This window comes from Archocentrus centrarchus, chromosome 14, assembly GCF_007364275.1.
Source record: "Archocentrus centrarchus isolate MPI-CPG fArcCen1 chromosome 14, fArcCen1, whole genome shotgun sequence".
NCBI classification, from domain to species: Eukaryota; Metazoa; Chordata; class Actinopteri; order Cichliformes; family Cichlidae; genus Archocentrus; species Archocentrus centrarchus.
The window spans coordinates 17,143,669-17,166,578 of record NC_044359.1 but is presented as its reverse complement, the minus strand read 5'-3'; the positions used below and the strand labels follow the sequence as shown (position 1 = coordinate 17,166,578).

Below are 22,910 nucleotides of genomic sequence, written 5' to 3'. Positions count from 1 at the left end.
TTTTATAGCCTCACAAACAAAGCCTAGGATGGCAAAGCATAATTTCTTCTTTTTGTAACTATTTCAAAACTTCCTCAGCAGACACACACTAAGAGCTGACCACTGCGACGCTGTGCTATGTTTACAGGGAATCAAACTCGCAAGCTGTTCCCTCACCTATCAGGCCCTTCTCTGTGCTTGATGTCACCGTTTTGTAGGCAGGGTCTGTGCTTTGCCCTCCTTCCTCTTTGGCTGGTGAGGAGGGGTGCTCCGAGGTGTTTCGCCGCTTTATCGTCCCATAATTCCCCTCATAGGTGTCCGAGAGCGAACCGGACGACGCCCAGCTCTGCCGACACTGATTGGACAGATCTGAGCTCGAGTCTCTGGAGTGCTGCTTAGCGCTGCTGTCGCTCGCCCACATGGGCGTGGCAGCTTCGACCTCCGCTATTGGCCGGGCTATCTGCGTGTGCTTGAAGTGCATGTGCGAGAGAGCAAGCGGGTGGCCGTGGATGCCGTGGTCCCAAGGCCGACAGGAGGAGGCGGGGAGGCTCTGGAAGGAGTCGTGGGAGTTGGAGGAGCAGGACGTCCAGCTGCCGCGGCCGCTGTCGGCCACCGAGTCCAGAGAGGTGTGGTCTTGGGTCAGCTCCTCTGTTGAGATTGAGGAGGTGAAAGTGGAGGCTCGCGTTGCGTATCCTCGAGCTGATGAGGAACTACTGTAGATAGGAGACAATAATACACAGGTGAAAAAAGCTTTTAAACATCTGCACATTTAACAGATGCTAAATATTAGTTTTGGTTCATGTTTAGTGTTCTCTTGAATCATCTTGTTAGTACAAAACTATTTTATGCCCATCAAACTCTGATATCTGTGGCGTTTTTGTTTTTTTTTTCTTTGTCGATCCAAGTAAAGATTTGACCTGATGGAAAATGAGTGAAAATGCAGGCAATATCCAAAGAAAACTACTTTATTACATGGTAGATCAAAATCTGGCAGTACTTTTCTGCATTCCATCAATGTTGTTGACAAGATCCCCAACATCACCGACTCAAATGCAGCCCCAAACAATAACAGAGCCTCCACCATGTTTGAAAGACCTTCAGAAAGCCTAAAAAAAAACCTGCTGCTCAAGACCACTTTAAAAAAAAAAGACAACAAAGTCCGGCTCCTTGGAAGCAAAGTACAAAGAAATGAAGGGTGGCTCGTGAGTTTTGCACAAGGAGCTCTCATGCTCTAGGCCAGGGATCCTCACATCCAGGCCTCGAGAGCCAGTGTCCTGCATGTTTTAGATGTGTCTCTGAGTCAAATATAGAAGTCATTAGCAGGACTCTGGAGAACTTGAGTGCATACCGAAGAGGTAATTCAGCCATGTGATTCAGGTGTGATGGATCAGGGACACATCTAAAACCTGCAGGACACCGGCTCTCGAGGCCTGGATGTGAGGATCTCTGCTCTAGGCCAAATATAATTAATAATAATAAGCCAGTGTAGAAACCAACGCACTGGTGTGTCTAAGGAATACTCAATAGAATACAGTTAGTATGGTAACTGTTGAAACTTTTGAAAAATATGGGTAAATTTACCAAGACTAAAATGGTTAAAAGAAGAAAGGACGCAGGATATCTGCGCAGGGCTGTTGAATGCTGGTAAAGGAGGTGGAGGTAAGTCAAACTGAAATAAAGTGATAATGAAACAAGAGGGAAGAAGGGAGGGAGAAGAGGGCAAAGGAGGAGGTTCAATAACTATAAAACACTGCTGAAGGACACGTCGGTCAGAGAGTCCCCAGCATGAGAAGATAAATGGAAACAGAATCCCAAAAGAAACTGCACAGATTTGTGTTTTAGCGGTTTTTATCTGTGAAATACGGATACTTACTCGCTTATTTATGGTATTATTTATGCCTCATCTGTTCAACGAAAAATGAAAATAAACTTTTGAAAAACTTTTTCCTCTTCAGCTGTTTTTGTTTTCTTGATTCACTGACACCGTCTTACTGGACAAAACAGGCCACTCGGTGAAACCGAGCCATATTTCATAAAACTGGTGTTATACGACGAGGCTGCCGAGGTAATATATCAGAGTGGGGAGACGGGTTACTGCGTCTGACTTTTTTTTTTTTTTTTTTTTTAAAGTCTCCTCTTTATGAGACACAATGGCCTGATCATGAAGGAATAATAAACAAACAGCAGACAATAAAAGAGCTGTGTTGTTAACTCAGCCAGATTAAAAAGCCGCCCGCGCGAATACCGATACATTGTTAACAGAGTTGAGGAGAGGAGGTCAGTAAATGTGGGATGCCTATAAAACCTCCCGCTGTGTTTTAGGACTCCCTGTTTAATGAGGAAAGGACGTTATTGGAATCCAGCTTGCAGAAAAAGTGGCAGCAGCCAGCGAGGCTTGTGACGGCTGTGTATTTGTGTGTCCTCGTGGTTCGAGGTGAGGGTGATACCTTCAGACAAGTTAGCTCAAAGTCAGATTTGACTTGTGTTTCTTCACATGTAGCAACCTTCAAGAGTGTATTTTTACACATTATAAAAAAAAAATAAACCTCCACCGTGACAAATCATTTAGTTTTGAGGTCTATAATCCTAAGCCCTCAACCTGTTTATTTATTTATGCATGGGGATGGCTGTTTGAGTGCCAGGTGCTCTCTACAAGACTGCTATGTTTCACATTAATTGGAGTCACTGAACTGAACCTCTTAATCATATTTGTGGTGTTGAGGCTTTTTAAGTTAATTATCTGACTAATGAGATTGCTTGTCGAGTGGTTAATTGTACTAACAGCTTTGGTGACTTACTCTCTGTGTCTTTTCAAAGCACCCATAGAACCTGCGTCCCGCTAATCGAGCTGGCTAGAATTAGCTAATAACCCTTGTGTCCAAATATGGTCTCTTCTGGCTACGACCGAAATGGCAACATAATGCATAATGCTAAAGTTGAGGCTTCAAAATGTGAACAACATGCAAGTCTCACAGGCCTTAGAGACCGGTCTGTGATTCCAGGCAACTGCAGGTTGTGTATTCCAGGAACATTTGGTGAGTGGTTGTAAACTCTTGCAAACTACTCGCTGAGCGGCAGTGAAAATGTGAAAGGTGGGATTCACATCACTCAGGTTTCACCGCTGCTCAGCAAGTAGCTGGCGAGTGTTTGGAGACTAGTGGCAATCTTGTCTAGCAACCAAAGCAATCACAAAGCTGTTTCTGGTGCACCATATAGCTCTTTGCAACCGATTTGACCGAGTGATTGCCAGCAACCTGCAGCGACCACTCGGGAATATACTTTTTCCCCTAGTGACCTTATGTTCCCAGAGGGTTGCTGGTCTCTAGGCCTATGTGACTGAGGCCTTATTGAATCATTTCCTGTCAGGATCTGGTCAAGAACCATAATCAGTGCTTGTATTTTGTCATGACACTGCAAACTGCAAAACATAAAGAAATGGTCCATCAATCTAAACTATCAAAACAGAAGCACTCTAGTAAATTAATCAGACAGATTAGATCAACTGAACTGAAGCCAGATTACCTTGTGCCGGGCTGGTTATAATCAGCATTCATGTGAGCATGCATTCCTGCTGCACTCTCAGGAACTGCAGCACCCATTGTAGAAGTTGTAGTAGCAATAGTGGCAGTAGTAGTACAGGTCCTGCTGCTGCTGTTACATCGGTCATCAGGCCCAGGAGCAGGCACCGAGTCGACTGAACAAATACTGGAGCGGGAGGAGATCTCGCTGTGACTCGAGTCCGACAGGTTGTCAGCTTTACCGGCTGGTAGGAGGGCATAACCTGGACAGAGGAACATTTCAGATATTTACATTTGGAGATTTTTTATAATGGAGAGGTAAAAGAAAAAACAAAACAAAACAGAAAAAGGCCAGCAGTGTATTTTTTTAAACAGAAGTTCAGTGCAGTGGTACGAAAGCAGATCATTTTACTGGGTGGCAATGATGATAACTATAGCCAAAGCCAGGCAGTGTTAATGTAGTTCTCTACTCAAATTAAGCTCTCTTCAGTGAGAGCACTTTAAATCTGCCTGCATTCTAAAGAAGACAAAAAAGTATAACAGTCCCAGTTTGTGACTCTGAAGAGACGACCTTAAATTTCGGTGGCCTTCGATTTTTAAAATTACAAATCGCCATCAGAAAGCGTGAAACTGTGAAATCAGAACAGCTTCTACAATGTAAAGTTAGTTGTGCACTTGTGAAATTACTGTGAAGCACACTGTTGTGGGGTCACAGTTTGAACTTTATATCACAAAAAAGCAAATCAACTGTCAGGAAACTAAATGAACATTACAATTAAATACTGCATCCAACAGAAGAGATCCATATATCAAAAGTATACAGCCTCCAACCTTTCAACCAAAAAGGAATGAAGGAACTTTCTTTTTTTTTTTTAAAATTCATTTCAAAATTGAGGAACGAAGAACGTTTCACTGCGACAAAAGTGACTGTCGGCTGTTCAGTGACATTCAAACACTTTTAACAAGATAATTCAAAGCATCATCCCGTGAATAATAAATGTCGGGCGAGCTTCGAGAACACACTGAAATGCTTTTCCATCTGTTGTTACTGCCTCAGATGTACTTTTTCCCTATCTGTGTCACACCGTCTACTTCAAATATTCACAGTGAAAACTCTCAGGCGTCACATTTCTGTGACTCACGGTGGATCTGAAACTGTCAAGCAGCACTTGCACTTATGCATCAAAAACAAAATGATCATCAACAAAAAGTCTTTCTCAAATACCACTGCCTTCTGTCACTTTATTGTTTTTGCTATAACTGTCTTAGCGTGATGTCTGTTAGAAAGTCTCTCTCTTGGTGTCTCTGTCCCTGCACAGCCAGAGGAAGGGGTTGGGGCTGACTGATCTCCTGGCTCTCTGCTCTGCCTGCCCTCGTGTCTCCTCCTGAGGTGAGGAGGACATAGTCTCTGCTGCTTCCTCCCTGCTGTTCAGATGTGGGCTGACTGCTGCTGGCCTCTCCCTGGACTCACTCCTTCCCCTCAGTATCCTGAATGGTGACATCAGTCTCCTCCTAATGGGGGACTCTGGAGGTTTTGGTCTCATTAAATGGGACTGGGAAAGAGATGGAAAACTGTATGGAGAGCCAATTTGGGCTATAGGATGATCTCCATTAGTACTTTTTCTTTTTGGGGAAGGACTTCCTGCTCTTATCAGGAAAATTTGTCCTGCATCTGTCTGTGCACCCTGGTTGCTCTGCTGTCTGGATTTCCCTTTCCTTTGCTCTGAGGAAAATAAGCCTCTCTCAACTGCCTCCATCTCCTCCTGCATCATCACTTTTTCCTGTTCTTCTAGTTGATTTTGTTTATCCTCCTCTTGCTGCTCTTTTCTCTCCATCCTACTCTCTTCACTGCACTGCCTGGTCATCAATAGGATTCTCTTGTGGAGGATGGCCCCACCTATGCCGTAGCTGCGCAGACTGACAGTGGCCTTTGAGCTGGCGTCGCTGGTCAGTGATGATGAAGATCCTGACAAGTTCATCTGGCTGGAGTTCTGGGACTTTGCCACACCTCCCACTAACAGCAAAAGGGAATAATAGGAGAGATGAAACACAGAAAATAGATTAAAACATTAGCAAATATAAATTAACTTAAGACTTAACATGCATGACTAATAAATCTCACCACACTGATTTCTCTGTAAGATTATCATTTGTTTTACAGCTCTGTCTTGAGGTGAGTGTTACTCTAAATCTACTCAGATTCAACCCTACCTGAAGCAGATAAAAGCAAACAGAGTTTTAAAAAATAAATAAATAGATAAATCAAATCAGTTTTGGTTGCAGACCTTTGCGCGGGGAGCCCTGAGGCGACACCGTGGGGCTTGAGTGAAGGGAGGAGATGGTGGAAACGGTGTCATCAGATGGTCTCTTGGTGCTCCACTCCTCTGATGAGTTCACTGGTGGCTTCTTAACCACCTGGGGAGAGTTGGAATCTGAAGAAGAGAGAAAATAAAAGTTCAAAAATGTTGCCCAATCAGGGATTTGGTTACATTTCTATTAACACAGAAATGTAACATTTCATTTACCTCCGCTTTGAATATATATGACAATAAGCCAAATGTATGGGATTTGCTTAGCAAAAAGTTTGAAGTTTCTTTGAATTTTGTCCTTATCTACAACTATACAATTACCATAAAAGTACCCACTTATCACCATAACATTACCACCCACATTCTGTGAAGTGCTGCAGGTTAATCATCACTTATCAGTGGCTTATGCAGAATTTGTGCAATTCAAGTAGAAGTATTAACAATTAGAAGTAGAAAATTATAGATTACAGTGAATCTTTAAATACAAACACACAGTAGGAAATAAAGCATATTAAAAAGTCTAATGATAATAAAGAGTTACATTAAAGAGCTTAGTGATAACAAATAAAATAATAGGGGCATACTCACTAAGTGAACCTATGTCCTTGGCAGTGCTCTTCTTTCGTAGAGGGTTCAGTGGGACCTGGACCTGTAGGACTTGTGACACCCTGTTGTGTGTTTTTCCAGAGGGCAGAGTTGACCGTAGAGACACTGGAGACATATCCGACTTAGTGGATCGCCTCTCATTCAAATTCTTAGACACTACAATCACAGGAAGGAGACATAAATAATTATATATACAGTATATATGTGAAAAAAGAATTATTTTGCACTTTACAGTTGCAGCTGACAGGAAATATTGCAGTCAAAAAGGCAAAACTGCACTCAACATTAATACCAGCTAAAAGCAATAATAATGTTTAGATCAACGTCAGACTTTCAAAGACCTATATAAAAAAAAAAGATCGAAAATTTAAATTTAGATGATACAAACTAATCAATTACTTCCTGTTATTTTCTGACCAACATTTGCAAATACACTAGGTGGCAGTGAAGACCCCCATTTTTTCACCACTTTATTGGACAGGACAACGGTGGAGAGTAAAGAGTAAGGTAGAGAGAGAGAGGTCTGAGGTGAAATTAAACCCGGGCCTCGGATGCCTTTTGGCATGTAGGTTGCCAGCTGAACCAAGTCAGCAAACATGCCCAAATCATGCTCACAAATGCTAAAGGATTTGTGTTTCTGTCCAGGCTCAAACTGGTGATCTTTCACTTTGTAGGCAAGCATGTAAACCACTACACTATAGAACCACTTGCTAAAAAAACAAATCCTATTAAACAAACTAGTCTGTCTTTCTCCTGCTGACTACTTTTGCAGCATTTAAATAAAATGCAGTTTAACTTCCATATTACTGAGGTTAGGAATCAGTCGCCTTCTCTCTGCCTCATATTTCTGCCTTTTATTTCAGTGTAATAAAACGTGTCATATGGCTTCATCTTCTCCACAGCAGTCACATTTCCTTATATGGTGCTTCCTTATTATAAATAATGTGTTGGCAAACATGCCTGCATAGGTCCAAGCCCACTATGGGTTAGAAGAAAACCATTATGAGGCCCCGAGGGATAAAACAACTGTGGGGCCTGCATGAGTTGCCCTATAGAGGGGCCAGCGAGCGTATTCTGTGGACAAGCCTAATATGGGTTGCCCACAGAATTCCCTCCTGAGTGACTTTTTCTCAGTTTCTGAGTTACTCACAAGTGTTGTAAGACGGCTCACACTGCAGGGACATGATCTGGTGTTTCTCCTCATCTGTCTCCACTGTAAGGTTAGAAAGGTATTGCTTCACCTTTCTGGCCATTTGAGCATCTTCATACAGCTTCTTAGCATTGAGAAGCGAGCTTCGACGAACTCTCTTCTTGTGGGCTCCGCCTTGCACGTCCAACATATTGGAATTAGTGCTGCCCTGACTCAAAGACCTGTTGAGGGTAAGAGGAAGGCAGGAGGAAGGAAGGAAGGAAAGGTCGAAGAATAACACAGGCAGTAAGAGGAAGGAGAGGTGAAAGAAGTGTGTGGAATCAAAAGAGGTGACAGAAATGGTTAACAGAACAGAAGACGAAAGATTGAGGAGGACAGAGCCGCAATGAAGAGAAGGGAGGAAGAGAAGAAAAGAACATGCAGGTATAAAGAAGGAAAAAAAGAAAGGGGGGGGGGGAAATGCAGCTGTCAGTTTAACCACCCATAAAAACATGAACGACTACTTTTTTTTTTAATCAAATACAGCTTTTACTATAAAATCTGTACATCTGTCTTTGTTTTGGAGCATAGCATTTTAAAATAGGACCATGCAACTGGGAGGGAGGCAGCACTCCCTGGTGTGCCATGCTATCACAGAACAGAACAGCAGAACATTTTGTCAGATGGAGGCAAAAAGGGTTAGGAAACAAATATTATGCCATGATGCAGATATGAACGAATGCCAAACCTGAGTCAAATAGTATCACTCAAATACTCATCAGTGCTTTTTTCCTTGCCTTTTTTTTTTTTTTAATTTACACAGGTGGGGTTTGTTCTATGAGATTTTCAGCTTAGGCACAAAGGTGACAAATTCATCTACCCTTAAGTGCTATATTGTAGCTGCTCTTAAGGTTTCAATCATACTACATGAGCTACATCAGCAGACGGAGTTTGCACCTTGCACTGTGGAAGTGTAGTACTTTTTTTCCAGTTCATTTCAGCAGCTTTTCGGGCGATTTAGTAACATTTTCATCACAAACTACACCTGCCGATGAGGACTATCAGATATAAATGAATGTTCCAGGACGCCAACTTAATGGAACAATTTCTCTCCTGTTGTTTCCAGGCACGGCAAGAAGTACTTTTATTAAAAATTAGAATGACATTTTATCCAAATGTGTACTATAATTATCTACTTACATACTTAAATTTGAACCTGCACTTGAATACCAGTAATTCAAAATTTAGCTGCTCTTCATTAGGTACTATATGACTCAACATACAATCTAATAAGTAGGGTAGACAATTAATGGGTCAATAAGGGACTTTAGTATGGTTCATGTGATGCAAATGGGTTAATCATGACCAAGCAGAGGCAGACACATGAACACTCATATAAAGTATGGGAGACATGCAGTTTATGGTGACAGGGATGCAGGGTGGATTAAATTTTTTGCCGGGCCAGACCAAAACAGGATGAATCCAGTACGCAGGACAAACTTACCCTAAACTCTTCCACCTCTTCTTCCTGCAAGCAAGAGGCGTGAAGATTGAAGCGTGACTTAAAGACAAGTTTAAGGATTGGGGGAGGGGAGGAGGAAACAACACTATGCTGAGGTCATGCCGCCACAAACAAACAAACAGGAAATGACTGGAGATGGGAGGACACCAAACAGAGGACATCTCCCCATGTCAACCTGAAGAGTGTGTGTTGTGACTTTGTGCATGATGCATTCAGCACATTGTGTTGTGTTTTTAAAAACACTTGAAAAAAAAAATGTGATGTGTAATTGTTATGTCTAGAATTGAAGTATGTTCTCTGATGTCTTGGGTTTGTAGTATGAAGGGAGTGTCTGCAGGGGGCAGTCATGCACTGCAGCAGTGACAGACTGTGATAAACACACACAAACCGAGTGATACGAACTACACACTGTGGCCGGTATCAGTTCTACCTTCATTTCCATTCAGTCCATAACTTGTGTCCTCGTGTGGTTACATTCCAGCAGAGGAATGCAATCCAAACACAGAGAGCCATGAACTGGATAGAAAGTGAATGGGAATTGATTGAACCAGACCTTCAGTGTATGCCTGATCCTGTTGGTGAAGGATCCAGGTTGGCTGGTGGAAGTATGGTGCTGTGGTTCCCTTTTTGCCAACATTGCAGCCTTCAGTGGTAACGTTTTTTTTAAAACCATAGAATCTGCTTTGCTATACTTCCTGAGTCAGTTTTGCTGTAGATTGAAGGGAAGTTGTGGATTTTGTTCCACTTATGAAATCACCTTATTTATTCAAGGCACATAAGCTGGATGTTATCACACTACGACGTTTAGCTAGTCACTGTGTCCAATGATATTTTTTAAATACAAAATTCACACACATGCTCCCCTGATGAGCACATTTTTGCCAGTAAGAAACTGTACAATCTAATGTATAGAAAGAATAGCCTGATGCAAATACATGTAGCAAACTGTTGATATAATCACATACAAATCTACACATGCTTTTCATCTCTGGCTGCACGTGAGCCATATCTGTAAAAGTAGCTCCTAAAACGGCTTTAAAGGGTAAATCTATGCCGCAGTATCAAACCAACCGACCTTTGCCTAAACATGAGGGCAGGGTCCATGTTGGCTGAGGTCATCCGCACCACATGTCTGATCTCCTTAGCGATCATCCTCAGCTTCTCAAAGTTCACAAGGCCGTCAACACTTGAGTCATTGCCTGAGAGGGCAAACAGAAACAGAAAGTGAGAAGTCGCCTGAAGTGAAGTGGAGACAAGTACAATAATTCACATTTGAATTTGGACGGTTGCAACAAATGATGTGCAATAATATTTCTACAACATTTTAAAAAAGGAGAAACATCCTTAGTCTAGTATCTTTCTGACCTTCCCTCTGTGTATATTTTTTCCATTATTACTCACCCTGGTTAATTTGAAGATTTTTTTTTTTTTTTGGCAACTTGCACAATGAGGGCAACTTTCCGTTTTACACAAACACTTTTAAGGCAAGCCTTTAAGCAGAAGTCTGGGTAGTTCTGAGTCAGTTAAAAAAGGGAAAAGAAGAGGAAGCCTTTAGCAGAAGTAAACCTTGTCAGTGAGCGTGACATGACCTTTGGCACAGCACAAAAGAAGCTGGAAGATTAAATTAAACCTCGAGAACTGGGAACAGTTTTGAGGCAATTTTAAGAAACATAATGGACAGCATGTAAGTAGCTAATTTGAGAACGAAAACAGGCACATGAAGTCTTCTACCTTCATGTAAGAAGGTGAGGTCCTTCTTGACCACTGGGAACAGCGGGATGATAGGTGGCTGCATGCTCTGGCTGCTCAGCACGTTGCGGTACTTGGCCATGTTCCTGGATGGGTCGAAGAGATCTTGCAGGTCCCCAAAGAGCTTCTCGTACTTGCTGGGCAATTTTTCCCAGGAACTCCGCAGTCGAGCCACCGGTGCCAGGTTCAGTCCGCTGCATGAGAGAGGAAAGAGGGTGGGGAGAAGAGAGGCGGGGAGGCAGAGATAAATAGGTTACGGCAGATAGAAGGGAAGGGAAGAGTGCAGGTAATAATGAGAAAGAGATGAAACAAGGGTAGAGAAGAAAAGGAAAGGAGGATTGGTTTAGTGCGACTGTTTAATACAAACCGACAGAAACACCTTTCTGTCATTTGCACAATTTCTACTTTTTTGACTTAACTAACTTCACTGAGTGAGGACATTGTTTCCACAATTAAAAACACCCTTGAGGCAATGCCAGCTCTGACCAGACTCAGACAGCTAATAATAATGAGCAGCACAGCATTTGTTTTCTGCTCTCTTCTTACATTAATTTGTTCATTCAAGTCAACAGTTCACCACTACTCTGCTGCTTTCCTATATCTTTCTTCATCGCTTTGTCACACTTGATCATGTGGGTCAAACAATACTCTACTGGGGAGATAGCTTGGCTTTCTCCTTATTTCACCATCCTGCATTTCTAACACCTTCCTATTACACAGCAGCAGCAGCTGCCATGCCCCTGTCAGCAGGCAGGTTGTGCACCCATATGTGCACAGACATCCTGCTGTGAGCAGGAATGTAAAGAGACAAGTAGGTCAGATGCTGATGCTTTAAAGCGCCTTTTTACAGCAGCAAACAGAGCATCTCCATACCGCTGAGCTCCTTTAACACGCGTCCAGATTGGGAGTGGACACAGGTGCTGTTCATCACTACGAGTAGACAGCTTACTACTGTACGAGAAGAGTGCTAACATTTATCCTCGGCGCAGTAAGAAAAAAGACTAATCAGTTCAATTCATCACATTTATGCGACATCTACATCAGTACTGCCTTCAGAGCAGTGCTGATGTAGATGCACTTATATGTAAATTTATGCCAGGCTAACAATGCAGGCAGTTCCTCTTTATATTTATCATGTTGTTAAGAACAAGCACGCTGCGATGCAAAACAATAAAGTTTCAAAGCTCCTGAGGACTCAGAATGCAGGACAAACATGGGGTAAGAATCTGGAGTGATCAGGTGTTATTTCATCTCCATGTTTGGACACAGTGTGACAGTGAAGACACGGTGATGCCCACTTTTTTCCCTCCTTTCTTACCCCCCCTTTTCTTTTTCCCATTTTAATCTTATAGCAAAAATCCATTTATATTTAAGTGGATGTTTTTTTAGCATTCCTCAGTTGTATGTCTTCTGTACTTCAAGTAGAAGAAGCTCCTTTCGGCTGCTCCCTTATTCAGAACGGGCTGCCACAGCGGGTAGTTCCGCATGTGTGATCTGGCAGATTTTTTTTAACGCCGGATACCCTTCCTGATGCAATTTGTGTCCCTCCTGGGACTGAACGAGGGATATGTAAAACCGGATTAAAATCAGCAGGAGCTTTTGGGAATCTTCAAAAAATTATTTGATATAAAAGTTGAAAACGTTTAAGTATCAAAATTGCGTTATCTCCATGAATATGAAACTTGGGTTTTCTTAGAAATGAACAAATATGGAGAAATTAAAAGTGTTCCAGGAAACAAATGCTGAACGCTACTGCAATGCTAAATGTGCACAACCGCTGATGCACGTTCATCACTATCAGCAAAGTGTTTAGGCGAGGAGCCAGATCCTGGCTCCATAATGCCCAGACCCTCTCGTCTCTGTTGCTTGGATGGGTGTTCTGGAATGGCAGTTTTCGTTGTACATTTGTGTACAATAACAATAAAGTTCAATCTAATCTAATCTAATCTAATCTAATCTAATCTGTGGGGTGGTCATCCCATTTGTATTCAATCCTGGGGAAATAGATGCAGAAACTCACACAGTTATACATGAAAATATTGATGGATTCAACCACGTCCATTCTTAAAATAAAATACACTAACACTTTTTTTTAAATAGTCCATAAAAGCTCATCTCATCTAGAGCCAAACCACAGAGGCCAGAGGGACTCAATCATTGCAGCAGACAATAAGCGTAACTACCGCTGTGAGAATGATTTTAAATGCTGTAATTTTGCAGAGGCAGATTCTGTGTGCTTTGTGAGAACTGGGGACGATTATATGAACGAGCAGGAGAGAAAGAGGGGAGGAGGTTAGACCGGCTCTCCGGAGGACGTGGGGAAAGGAGACGTACCACCAAAGCTCATTTGGAGCACATGCTGTCAGAGGAGATGGAGTGAATGCAAGCTGTCGCTGCATAATAAAAGACACAGACACACAGTCGAGGAGAGCTGCTGCACTGAGCCAACCTGATAATAGCGAACATGGAGTTGAAGTTCTTGCACTCTCTGCAGTGAAGGGCGATCTTGATTAAGTGTTTGATGGTTTTCATCCTCTTCAGAGTGTTGGGCTCCTTCAAGATCTCTGTGGCCACCCAGAAGGTCTCCTGGTTTATTACCTCCTCAAACTGTTTCAGATTGCCACTTCCCACAGAGGAGTCTAGTTTAAACAAGTCATCCACATACCTGAGAAACATGACAGAAGAGTTCAAAAATAAGTAGTGCAAAGGCAAGAAAAAGGTGCAGTGATTTACTGAAACATCTGCACGTGTTATGATGAGCTTAAAAGTCAATATGAATGAGCAACACGCTGCTTCAATAATATTGAAGTATGGGCTCTGGGGAGGCCAATCCACGACTGACAGTCTTAGAGTACATTTTCTATCCAAGTATGCTTTTACTGGATTGGCAGTGTGTGTGGGATCACTGACATGCTGAAAAAATGAAGCTGTTGCCAGTCAGATGCTTTGCACATGACTGGCAACAGCTTCATTGGTATGTTGTGTGGTGGATGAAAATCTGATGGTACTTTTCTGCATTCACACTAACCTATTAATGATTCATAGGTCAGTGTTTAGTGGCTTAACAAACAAAAAGATAAAATTCCCCTGAAAATGATTAGGTGCAAATACTGGACTGAAAATGAGTGAAAAAGCAGCCAATGTCCGAGGACCAGAAAATGTGGAGAACTCAACTTTTTTGTTGAACTGCTGAATAAAATCTACATACTCGGTGGACTCGATGTTCCTGAAGAGTTCAAAGTCTCTCATGGACAGCTGGGCAGCGACCTCCATGGTGCTCAGCTGCAGAAGCGAGATCTGACTCTCTCTGAGCAGATCCTGGGCATCCTCATCTGAACACAATGTCTCTGTCTCCATGTTGTTCTTCAGGTAATACCTACAGGGAAGAGAGCAGATGGACAGTGGATAAGTTGTGGCAGATGGAACGTTATTTTATTAAAGTATTGTCTTAGAGTAACTGACAGTAACTACATTTTGTACCAGAGATGCAGGATGCAAAACACTTTAATAGTAACATCTTAGCATAGTAGGTACTAGACAGCAGCGCCCTCAGATGCTTTAATATAGGCAGACAAGTGGGTGGACAGGATCCATTTTTCCAGTCTGATAAAACTCTCTGGACCTGATAAATTGAATGTTCTTCTCAGTCACATTTCATTTACAAATGGGTACATTTTCTCTCTCTCTCTCCAAGCAAAAATTCACTTCAGGAATGGGCAAAAATCCTCTGACGCTGATGGTGCTGACAGATTATGGACATATTTTAACTCGAGGTAAAGAAGGGGAGAGAAAGAGTGAGAGAAGGGCTCTTAGCAAAGGGAGGTGTAAAAAAAAAAAAAAAGATGACAGGTGCTCAAGTAGGAGGAAATACGAGCCACTTCTCTTTAAGCTTAGTCTCCAAATGTTTTCTGGGAGAGCCTTCCACACTAATGGAGCTGTAATGTGGCCATCTAAGAATGCTGAACCACAAATCAGAGCATTATAGGCCAAGAGAGGGCAACCCTCAGGGGCAAAGTATTGGCACAGATGTACCTCTAAACTACCCTCAATTACTCTGTCAGAAGATCTCAGAGAAGAGCAAAGACAGGCAGTGAGATCAAGCTGAATTTACATTTAGAATAAAATATGAGACCTGTTTCAGATTTGGAAGAGACTGGAAAAACATCCTTAACATATTTAGATTTAAGACATTTTAGAAATCTAATCATTTATTAGAGTCTGTACATGCTGAATATGTAGAGGCGGTCATAAGAAAAAGCACTTCTGTAATGCCTCTGAAACAGGAGGAGGCATTAAAGGAGTGAAGAAATGAGTCGGAAACAAGAGCAGATGAAACAAAATGATAGAGGAAAAGAAACGAGAAGGGAGAGGAGTAAAAAGAAGTCAAGATGAAGAGAAAATGAAAGGAGACAAGAACTGACAAGAGGAGACAAGGAGAGGACGCAGGACTAAATGATGTCAGAGGCGAGAAAGGGGCAAGAGAGCAGCTGAGAAGATGAGTGGAAAAGAGTGAGGGACGGAGACGAGCTGCGAGCAGGGTACTTAAGGGGAAGGAGAGGAGAGGAGTCTAAATTAATGATAGACAAAGTGGTGCCTAATAGAACTGGGAGAGGGAACCAAGCCATAGTAAACGGCCACGGGCGGTGTTTAGGTGTGCAGATCTGTGTGTAAGCGCTAAAGATCCCCTCGATGCATTTACCAGTACATGTATTTTGGCAGTGTGAACAAGGCTTTGTGTTGACTTGGCCTGACCACCAACCCCTCCACCCCCAAAGACCTGCTGTCAATCAGCAGTTGCAGAGTGCAAGAGACAGATGAGACGGGATATGGTGACAGAGAAGCCCGGCAGAGATATATTCGCCTACTGCTCCAGATAAAAACAGCTACTGCAATGTGGACTGCCGAATGCCCACTTACATTTGTATACAGGTAATAAAATACAGCCAAGCAAAAGAGGAATAGCAAATACAGGGAAAGGCTTTATTTAACAGTCTCAAGAAAGAGGAAAGTACAAGAGAACATTTATATATTCAGTCAATTTCAGTCAGTTGTTTAAACACAGTAAAAAAATATCTATATCTGCACAGATACACGCCGACATCTTGCTATGCGTCTGTGTGTGTGTGTGAGAGTGTGTGCATGAATAATTCCAGCCGTGCCTGCAGAGGCCTCCGCCCCTGACAGAGGATGAAAAATTCATGCTAGCCTAGCTGGGAGGGGACCGATGAGGGACCACAGGAGACGAGAAGAGAAGAGGGAGAAAACTGGAGAAAGTCACTTTAGGGCAGACTTAACAGCTGCAGTCCAATTATCCTTCATGTCTTACTTACTTTCATCTTAAAAGGAAAAGTGACTAGCACATAACTGTGATACAAAAACAAACTGGGAGACATTGAAAAGAAGAAGAAGAAGGGGAAAAAAAACACCCAAAAACATCCTGGGTTAAAAGAAAGAAAACATTAATTCCACAAAATGATGTTGAAACTTCTTCAAGTAAGTGAAAAGATTGCTGTTCTTTCAGAAAAAGGAGAACCCTTGACTCTTTGGGTGTGTCACATCACTGCAGCACTTTTGAAGCATTTCAGTGTAAACTGCTGTTTTTATTTTATTTTTTTATAAGACAAACAATGGGGCAGCACGATGGCACAGTGGTTAGCCTCACAGCAAGAAGGTACCCCTGGGTACTGGGGTTTGAATCCACCATCTGGCTGGGACCTGTCTAAGTCCAGTTTGCGTGTTCTCCCCGTCTGTGTGGATTCTCTCCGGGTACTCCTCCCACGGTCCAAAGACATGGAGTTAGGTTAACAGGTGATTCTAAACTGCCCATGTGTGTGAATGTGAGTGACCCTGAATTGGCTAAGTGGGAGAAAATGGTCAAACTACAGGCTTCTTTTTGCTCAGCAAGGCAACTAAAAACATCTTCCACCGTTTTAAAGGATTCATCGTAGAACAGTGGTTCTGCCTCATGTTCCTCCACCTGGACCCGTCCTGTTTGTTTTTGTTTTTTTTATTGAAGCCTTGCAGCCAGTTAGCATTAAGCAAATTAACTACTTCACAAAAATATTACCCCAAATCCCCAGGAACAGGACTGAGAACCCCTGATTTAGAAGGATATCCAAGCCTCTCTCAGTGCTGATTTGGAAAAGATGCGGCACTGGATGGATTAAAATCTCATACAGAGCAAGGCTGGAAATAACGCGAGAGGGTAAGAATCAGAGTAATTCCACAACACAGTGAGGATTGGGCGAACGTTCACAAACAGGAACCCAGAAATAATCAGGAAAAAAAAAGGAGGAAAATCCTTCAGTCTCAACATTCTGGGTCTGGAGTCCAACAACTATAGGTCATGGCTTCGGTTTAGCCATTCAAGCCTTCAACACGACCACAGTCGTGTATAAATTCTCAAACCCTCTGTTCCAGCTCCAGCTGTTTTCTCCTCAAGATTCCCTACTGAGGATCAGATTTAGGTAGATATCCAAAACCTTTATTCCAAGAGCAACAATGTTCCTGGACCTGGAAATATTGTTGTTTCCTGCTTTATTAAAGTATTCTGCTGGGTTGTGTTTGTGTACTGTATGTTGAAACACTCAAGTCTGCAACTACTTTAGTTACTTTGAAGAACATGCCACTGATAAGAACTACGTAAGACTGAGTCAGATGGGTCATAAAACACAAATACAGCCATTTATTAGAGTACTGAGTTTTTCCAAAACATGGTAATCAACACGAGTGTAATATCTATGTTTCTTACCTGCCGTTGAGCTGAATTCGATCAGCCAGTTTGGAGAGCTGGTCAGGCAGGCGGCGCTGTTTTATGACTCCCTCTGGGCTAACCGATACCTCACACAGGGAGTAGGTCTCAGGTGCTGCAACGAGTCCAAACTCATTGACAGTGTGTGCGACGACATCCTTGGCAGTAGTGTCCTTACTGATGATTATGTAGCAGCTCTGCTGGTCGGCCTTGAACACTCGAATTACCTGGTCTGGGATGTCTAAGAGTGGAAAAGAAAGTAAACAGACGATCACTGACAAATCAGGGTTAGGGAGGGGGGGTGTGACTGTGACTGCTTTAAACATGCAGCATGCAAGAGAAAGCTTTCTTAAAACAATTTTGAAGTTATTTGCTTAAATAACTTTGTTTGAATAGCGTGTCACTTGTGCAACCATTAGAAAAAGTGGGCTCAGCCATTGATGACAATTATTTATTATCAATAGCTTTAAGCTAAAAAAGACAAACTAGCAGAGATGACTAGCTCTCCTGCCCAAACCCTCTTTGGTGTAAAAAATTTAAATGCAAAAGGGCAAAAACACAACTTTCAGTTTCTGGTATTATAACCTAAATTAAAAAAAAACCAAAACAAATAATACACAAAACTGAGCAACAGAAGACAAGAAAGGAAAAAAAGACAAAGCATACAGATATGCATGCATGCAATGCAAGGGCAGCAAAAATGACTGCAGAACACTTTCACTCGTCAGCACACATGTGGGCTCAGCCAGCCCTGTGTTGACCTCTGATACGCACATGTTCATCTTGAATCATCTCTAAATTTGTCCCTGTGATTTGTCCTGGTTGTAGGTTTGTTCTTAGCACCAAGCAGTAATATATTTTTTTTTTTTTAGTTAAAGGTCTTCCTTTTCCTTTTGCAAGCACAGCATGACAGAGACGCCCATTATCAAGCACAACAAAGCAACGAACTCTGTAATTTTAGATCACTGTCAATGTAAAAGCGGAAGCCTGAAATTCCAATAACTCATTATTTAAACCTGAACGCTTTATAGAAACATCTTATCCAGTGTAAAATTGAGCCCCTCCCACAATGAGTCTGTTATTTATTGTTTAGTATTTTTGCTGAATTTAGTCCATTATAAAAGCTTTGAATGTTGCCGATTACAACAGATTTCTGGGGCTGCTGATCCTGGAGAAGCTGCACACGACTGTCATGGTGCGATGTGCGTTAAATAATGGAAATGTTCCCCCTGAGTGAAATCCTGCATTAAAGATCCCTGTGTTTGAGTAAGGAAGAGGGTACGGTCCATTAGCCACAAGCAGGCAAAGAGCTTTATAAAAAAAAAAATGAATTCTGAGCGCTGCACAGAGACAACTGGTGAGAGTCCAACACTCAGATGAAGCTGTCATACAGCTGCAACATGAACCTCGGTGTGTGCGTGTTTGCACGTTCTTTGTGTTTTACCTTACTGGAAATAGACAGGCATGGGGGCGTGTACACACACACACACACACACACACACACACACACACACTTCTATTTGTTTATCAAGTAGGTACAGGGTAAAACACAAAGTTCACCCTTATTTGCACAGATATCTGATCTGGCTGTGGCTGTGAGTGTAATAAGGTGGCAAAAGTTGGCACGTTTCTTTTCATCCTCACACCAGCAGCACCACAGTAAGCAGAAACAAATAGCTGAAAGCAAAGCCAATAATAATAATAATATTGTTAGAGTGGATGCCAATAATCAATATCCTCTGCTTGTGTACATCTGTACATCTCTACGCATGTCAGTGTACGTGCATTCGGGATTCAGACCTCCATCTTCAACATAAAAGTCGGTTGCCTGTATTCAAATGACGCAATGTTGTGGTTGTGGTCATGGTGCATGTAAGCGGAGGGTATTATTTTCTTTTTTTTAGCTGCTGCTGCTTTTAGTTTACACTTTGCAAGTTTAATTTATGCGTGATATTTTGACAAACATAAAAAATGTATTTTTAAACAGCTATTTTTGAACAACTCTTTTCTATTTCATTTCTATCTGATGATTCTGCTGAACTGTACCTGCCACCGAGTAATATTTGTGCATATTTGTAGTCTACTCATGAGTCATTGCTTAATTTGAAAGCAGGTTCCAGATGTTTCCCTGCCTTTTGCTACGTTGCACTCACTGGTTCCTAAAATGAGGACATGATGTCTGCACCCCTTCATTGGACATCAATGACCTCTTTACGGACTGTGTGTTTATTGATTCCAAACACAAATACACACTTCATATGCTGATTCAAATGATTGCTGAGTTTTATGTTGAAGATGGAGGTAGGCATACAGGTATCCTGGCAAAGACTGCATTAGAGAGTTTTAAGTGCAGCTTCTCCTCCTCCCTCCGTGATGCTGCAGTAGAAGCCACCCCTCTGTTTATGTGCAGCAGGGTGTTGCGAGAAGGCCGACTGGAGGCTAAATGCTTTGTGTCTCATTAGCTGTAATTTGTGATTAGAGCGTGGAAAGCCCTCAGATAAATAGCTGGCTATCATATCCAGGGGGCCTAATTATGTTTAATCCTTTCAGTGAGCTATGACCTGACCTGCCACACAGGAGGACAATAGTGCCCACCCAGCCAAACATCCAATCAATTATAATCTTTAATAAAATATTGTTCATTTACATAAACACCAGAGAAGCCAAAGAGGATTTCGACACGAGAAAGAAAGGCTTCATGGGATTTTGCAAACACAGCACTAACAAAGGCTGCATACTTCCCACCAGTCTGCTCCTCCTCCTCCTCCTCACCCTCCTTTCTACTGTTTGCCAGAGCTTTTCCGAGTTACTCCATCATACAGTCGGAAGTCATAAATCACAAGTGAAAGCATCCAGAAGAGCAGAAGAGAGAAGAGAGCTAGGCAAATGGTTCAGGTTCCTGAGAGGAGAGTGAAGGAGCTGAGGTCAAACATGGTGGCTAACAAAAAAAAAAAGTTTGATTCAGTTTGACACCTGAATATCCTCCTGAGCATACACCTTTAAGGAAATTATGCTATTACTTTGTGTTTTTAATAATATGACTATGTGGTCTCAGTGAATTGATCCCACTATCATCTCCAAAAATCGCAAAGTCGCATTAGATGCCACATTCCTTCATCCTCTTTAAAGCTGAATATGAGTGTGAGTGTCCATGTTCTGCTGACAACAAATCAATCTCACAAACATGTATACGTCACCCCAAAGGTGACTGCTTAAAACCGACTGAAATGTCTTCCCCCAGACACTCTTAAGTTTTCACAATAACAAACGAAAAGTAGAAGAAGAAACACACAACGGGGTACACACAATCTCAGAAACCTGAAGAGTGCCCTACATGCATAATAAGCATAGAAATAATCTCTGATTTAGAAAAAAAAAATATCAAGATGCCGGGGGACATTTGGGAGCTATATTTTATTTATCCTAACAGTGGCAATGAAAATCCTTATACTCACAGTAGAGTCCCAGAGCTTGGCAAGCAGAGAAGAAAAAGAGAAAACACAGTAATTACAAGTACAAGAAAGTGTGGGAGGAGCACAAAGAGACACAGCAGTTGGAAACATTATGACAGAAGAAGAAAAAAAAAAAAAAAAAAAAAAGGAGGGAAGACCAGCGGAGTTTCTAGTGTATCCTGAATCTGCTCATGGGAAACCAGAGAGGCAGAGTATGACTCAACATGTCGACACCAGAACATCTGTTTAAAATCACAGCAAGAAACACGCAAGAGGAGAGAGAGTAAAGGACCGGAGAAGTGAGGGGGAAAAAAGAGACAGAGAGGCACAAAGACACAGAAGAAACTGAGCAGCTGAGAGTTTAGCTTCACACAGAGTTATACATAAGGCACACAGACACAACGGCACTTTGCAAAATGAGGTAGGACATAAACAGCAGCCACCGGAGAAAACACAGGTACTCTACCTGCAAAGCTTCCCCAACTGATTCAGCTTGTGATGTATGGGCAACATAAGGTGTGTTGTCCATATATGCATATATTGATTAATGACATTAATGGTGATATTTTTTTTAAAACACCAAAAACCCTCCATGAGATAAGACAGGCGATAATGACAACGGTTTACAACACAAAATGCCACAACATGAATTCAAAATATTATTTAAAGAACAAAGAAACAGTTCTGTTAAAATAATTCTAAAAATGCAACTTAAAGGTCTCTGTAAAAGAAGACCAAGAAAAGTCTAAAACCATCAAAATGAAAATCAATTCAAAACTTAATGAGACAAAAGGCATGAAAAAAAAAAATCCTAAACACTGGCAGCCAGCACTGACAGCACACAGCTTATATGTTCCTACTGCCCAGTTTGGCGCAGGGGGAAGAAATATTAGTGCATAGACAGGACATTGTTGGGGGTATTACAAGCTCTGCAGAGCATCTGGAAAAGGAGGTTTTTATTTCTGCAAGCTGTTCTTCATTCTACTATTAAAGCTAATGGGAGGCCACGGGACTGAAGGAAATTTGATCTAATGGCAGATGATTAATGCGGCACAGTTGTGTGTTTGCACTCTAGTACAGCACAACCACATATGATGTATAGGTCTGCAAACTACAGAGTGCGTGCATGTGTGTCTGAGCGTGTGCAGCTCATTGACAAATGGCTAGTGAAATAAATCAAGACCATATTCCCCCCTTTCCACTTTCTCTTTCTTGTTGCCCCTTCTCTCAATTTTTCTCTATGCGCACACATAAATAACGCATAAATCCACAGGGAGCACTCCATGTTAGTTTAAATAATTATAGGCTCAGGAACTCGCCTGACAGGAAAGGATTTTTAAAAAGTCCAGCGGAGGTCAGGTCTTGTCAGACGCTTAAAAAAGAAATAACTCAGGATGTGTGTATTTGTATTACTAGGTATGTAAACTTTTTGCTTCAAACCTCCTTTGTCAGCACAAGTGTTTTGAGGAGTTTGCCTGTTTTTCGAGGTGAAATAATAAGAGGAAAGATGAAGGGCTCGTGCTCCAGCCCACCAAGTGCACACAACGCTACACTTGCCATATAGATGCTTTACACATTCAAGGGTGACGGGCTGTTTGCAAGAGCGTCACTCAGTAAGCACCGAAAAAACAAAGAAAGAAAATGAAACAAAAAACAACTAACATCATCATCATCATCATCATTCACTTAATAAGAAAGCACAATTTCCCACAACTTTCTGTCTGATACAATAAATAAAAGTTTTGGGGTTTTTTTTTGCCCATTCATGCTAATGCTTCCTTTAGTTATGTTATTGAGAAACATGAGAAAAGCAGAACTTTTACAACGACAGGGCTTTGAGAAAAATTGTGAATGAAAACCAAAAGTAAATATAAACGATTTGTCAGTAATCGCCT

The 22,910-nt window shown here is 41.9% G+C and overlaps 1 protein-coding gene across 2 annotated transcripts in view; it reads right to left on the bottom strand.

Annotated features, from left to right (window-relative positions):
• The window catches only part of rapgef6 (Rap guanine nucleotide exchange factor (GEF) 6), an 83,663-nt gene that overhangs the window by 3,457 nt on the left and 57,296 nt on the right, over positions 1-22,910 (bottom strand). Inside the window, exons 14-25 of one of the 2 annotated variants that reach the window (XM_030746995.1) lie at positions 21,019-21,033; positions 17,564-17,804; positions 14,021-14,188; positions 13,262-13,477; positions 10,795-11,006; positions 10,139-10,262; positions 7,563-7,783; positions 6,395-6,568; positions 5,783-5,929; positions 5,395-5,511; positions 3,502-3,760; positions 157-692 (exon numbers count right to left, since the gene is read on the bottom strand). In XM_030746995.1, the coding sequence (XP_030602855.1) occupies positions 157-692; positions 3,502-3,760; positions 5,395-5,511; positions 5,783-5,929; positions 6,395-6,568; positions 7,563-7,783; positions 10,139-10,262; positions 10,795-11,006; positions 13,262-13,477; positions 14,021-14,188; positions 17,564-17,804; positions 21,019-21,033 (2,430 nt within the window). The remainder of the gene's footprint in view (positions 1-156; positions 693-3,501; positions 3,761-5,394; positions 5,512-5,782; positions 5,930-6,394; positions 6,569-7,562; positions 7,784-10,138; positions 10,263-10,794; positions 11,007-13,261; positions 13,478-14,020; positions 14,189-17,563; positions 17,805-21,018; positions 21,034-22,910) is intronic. The other variant, XM_030746996.1, reaches the window with a different exon arrangement.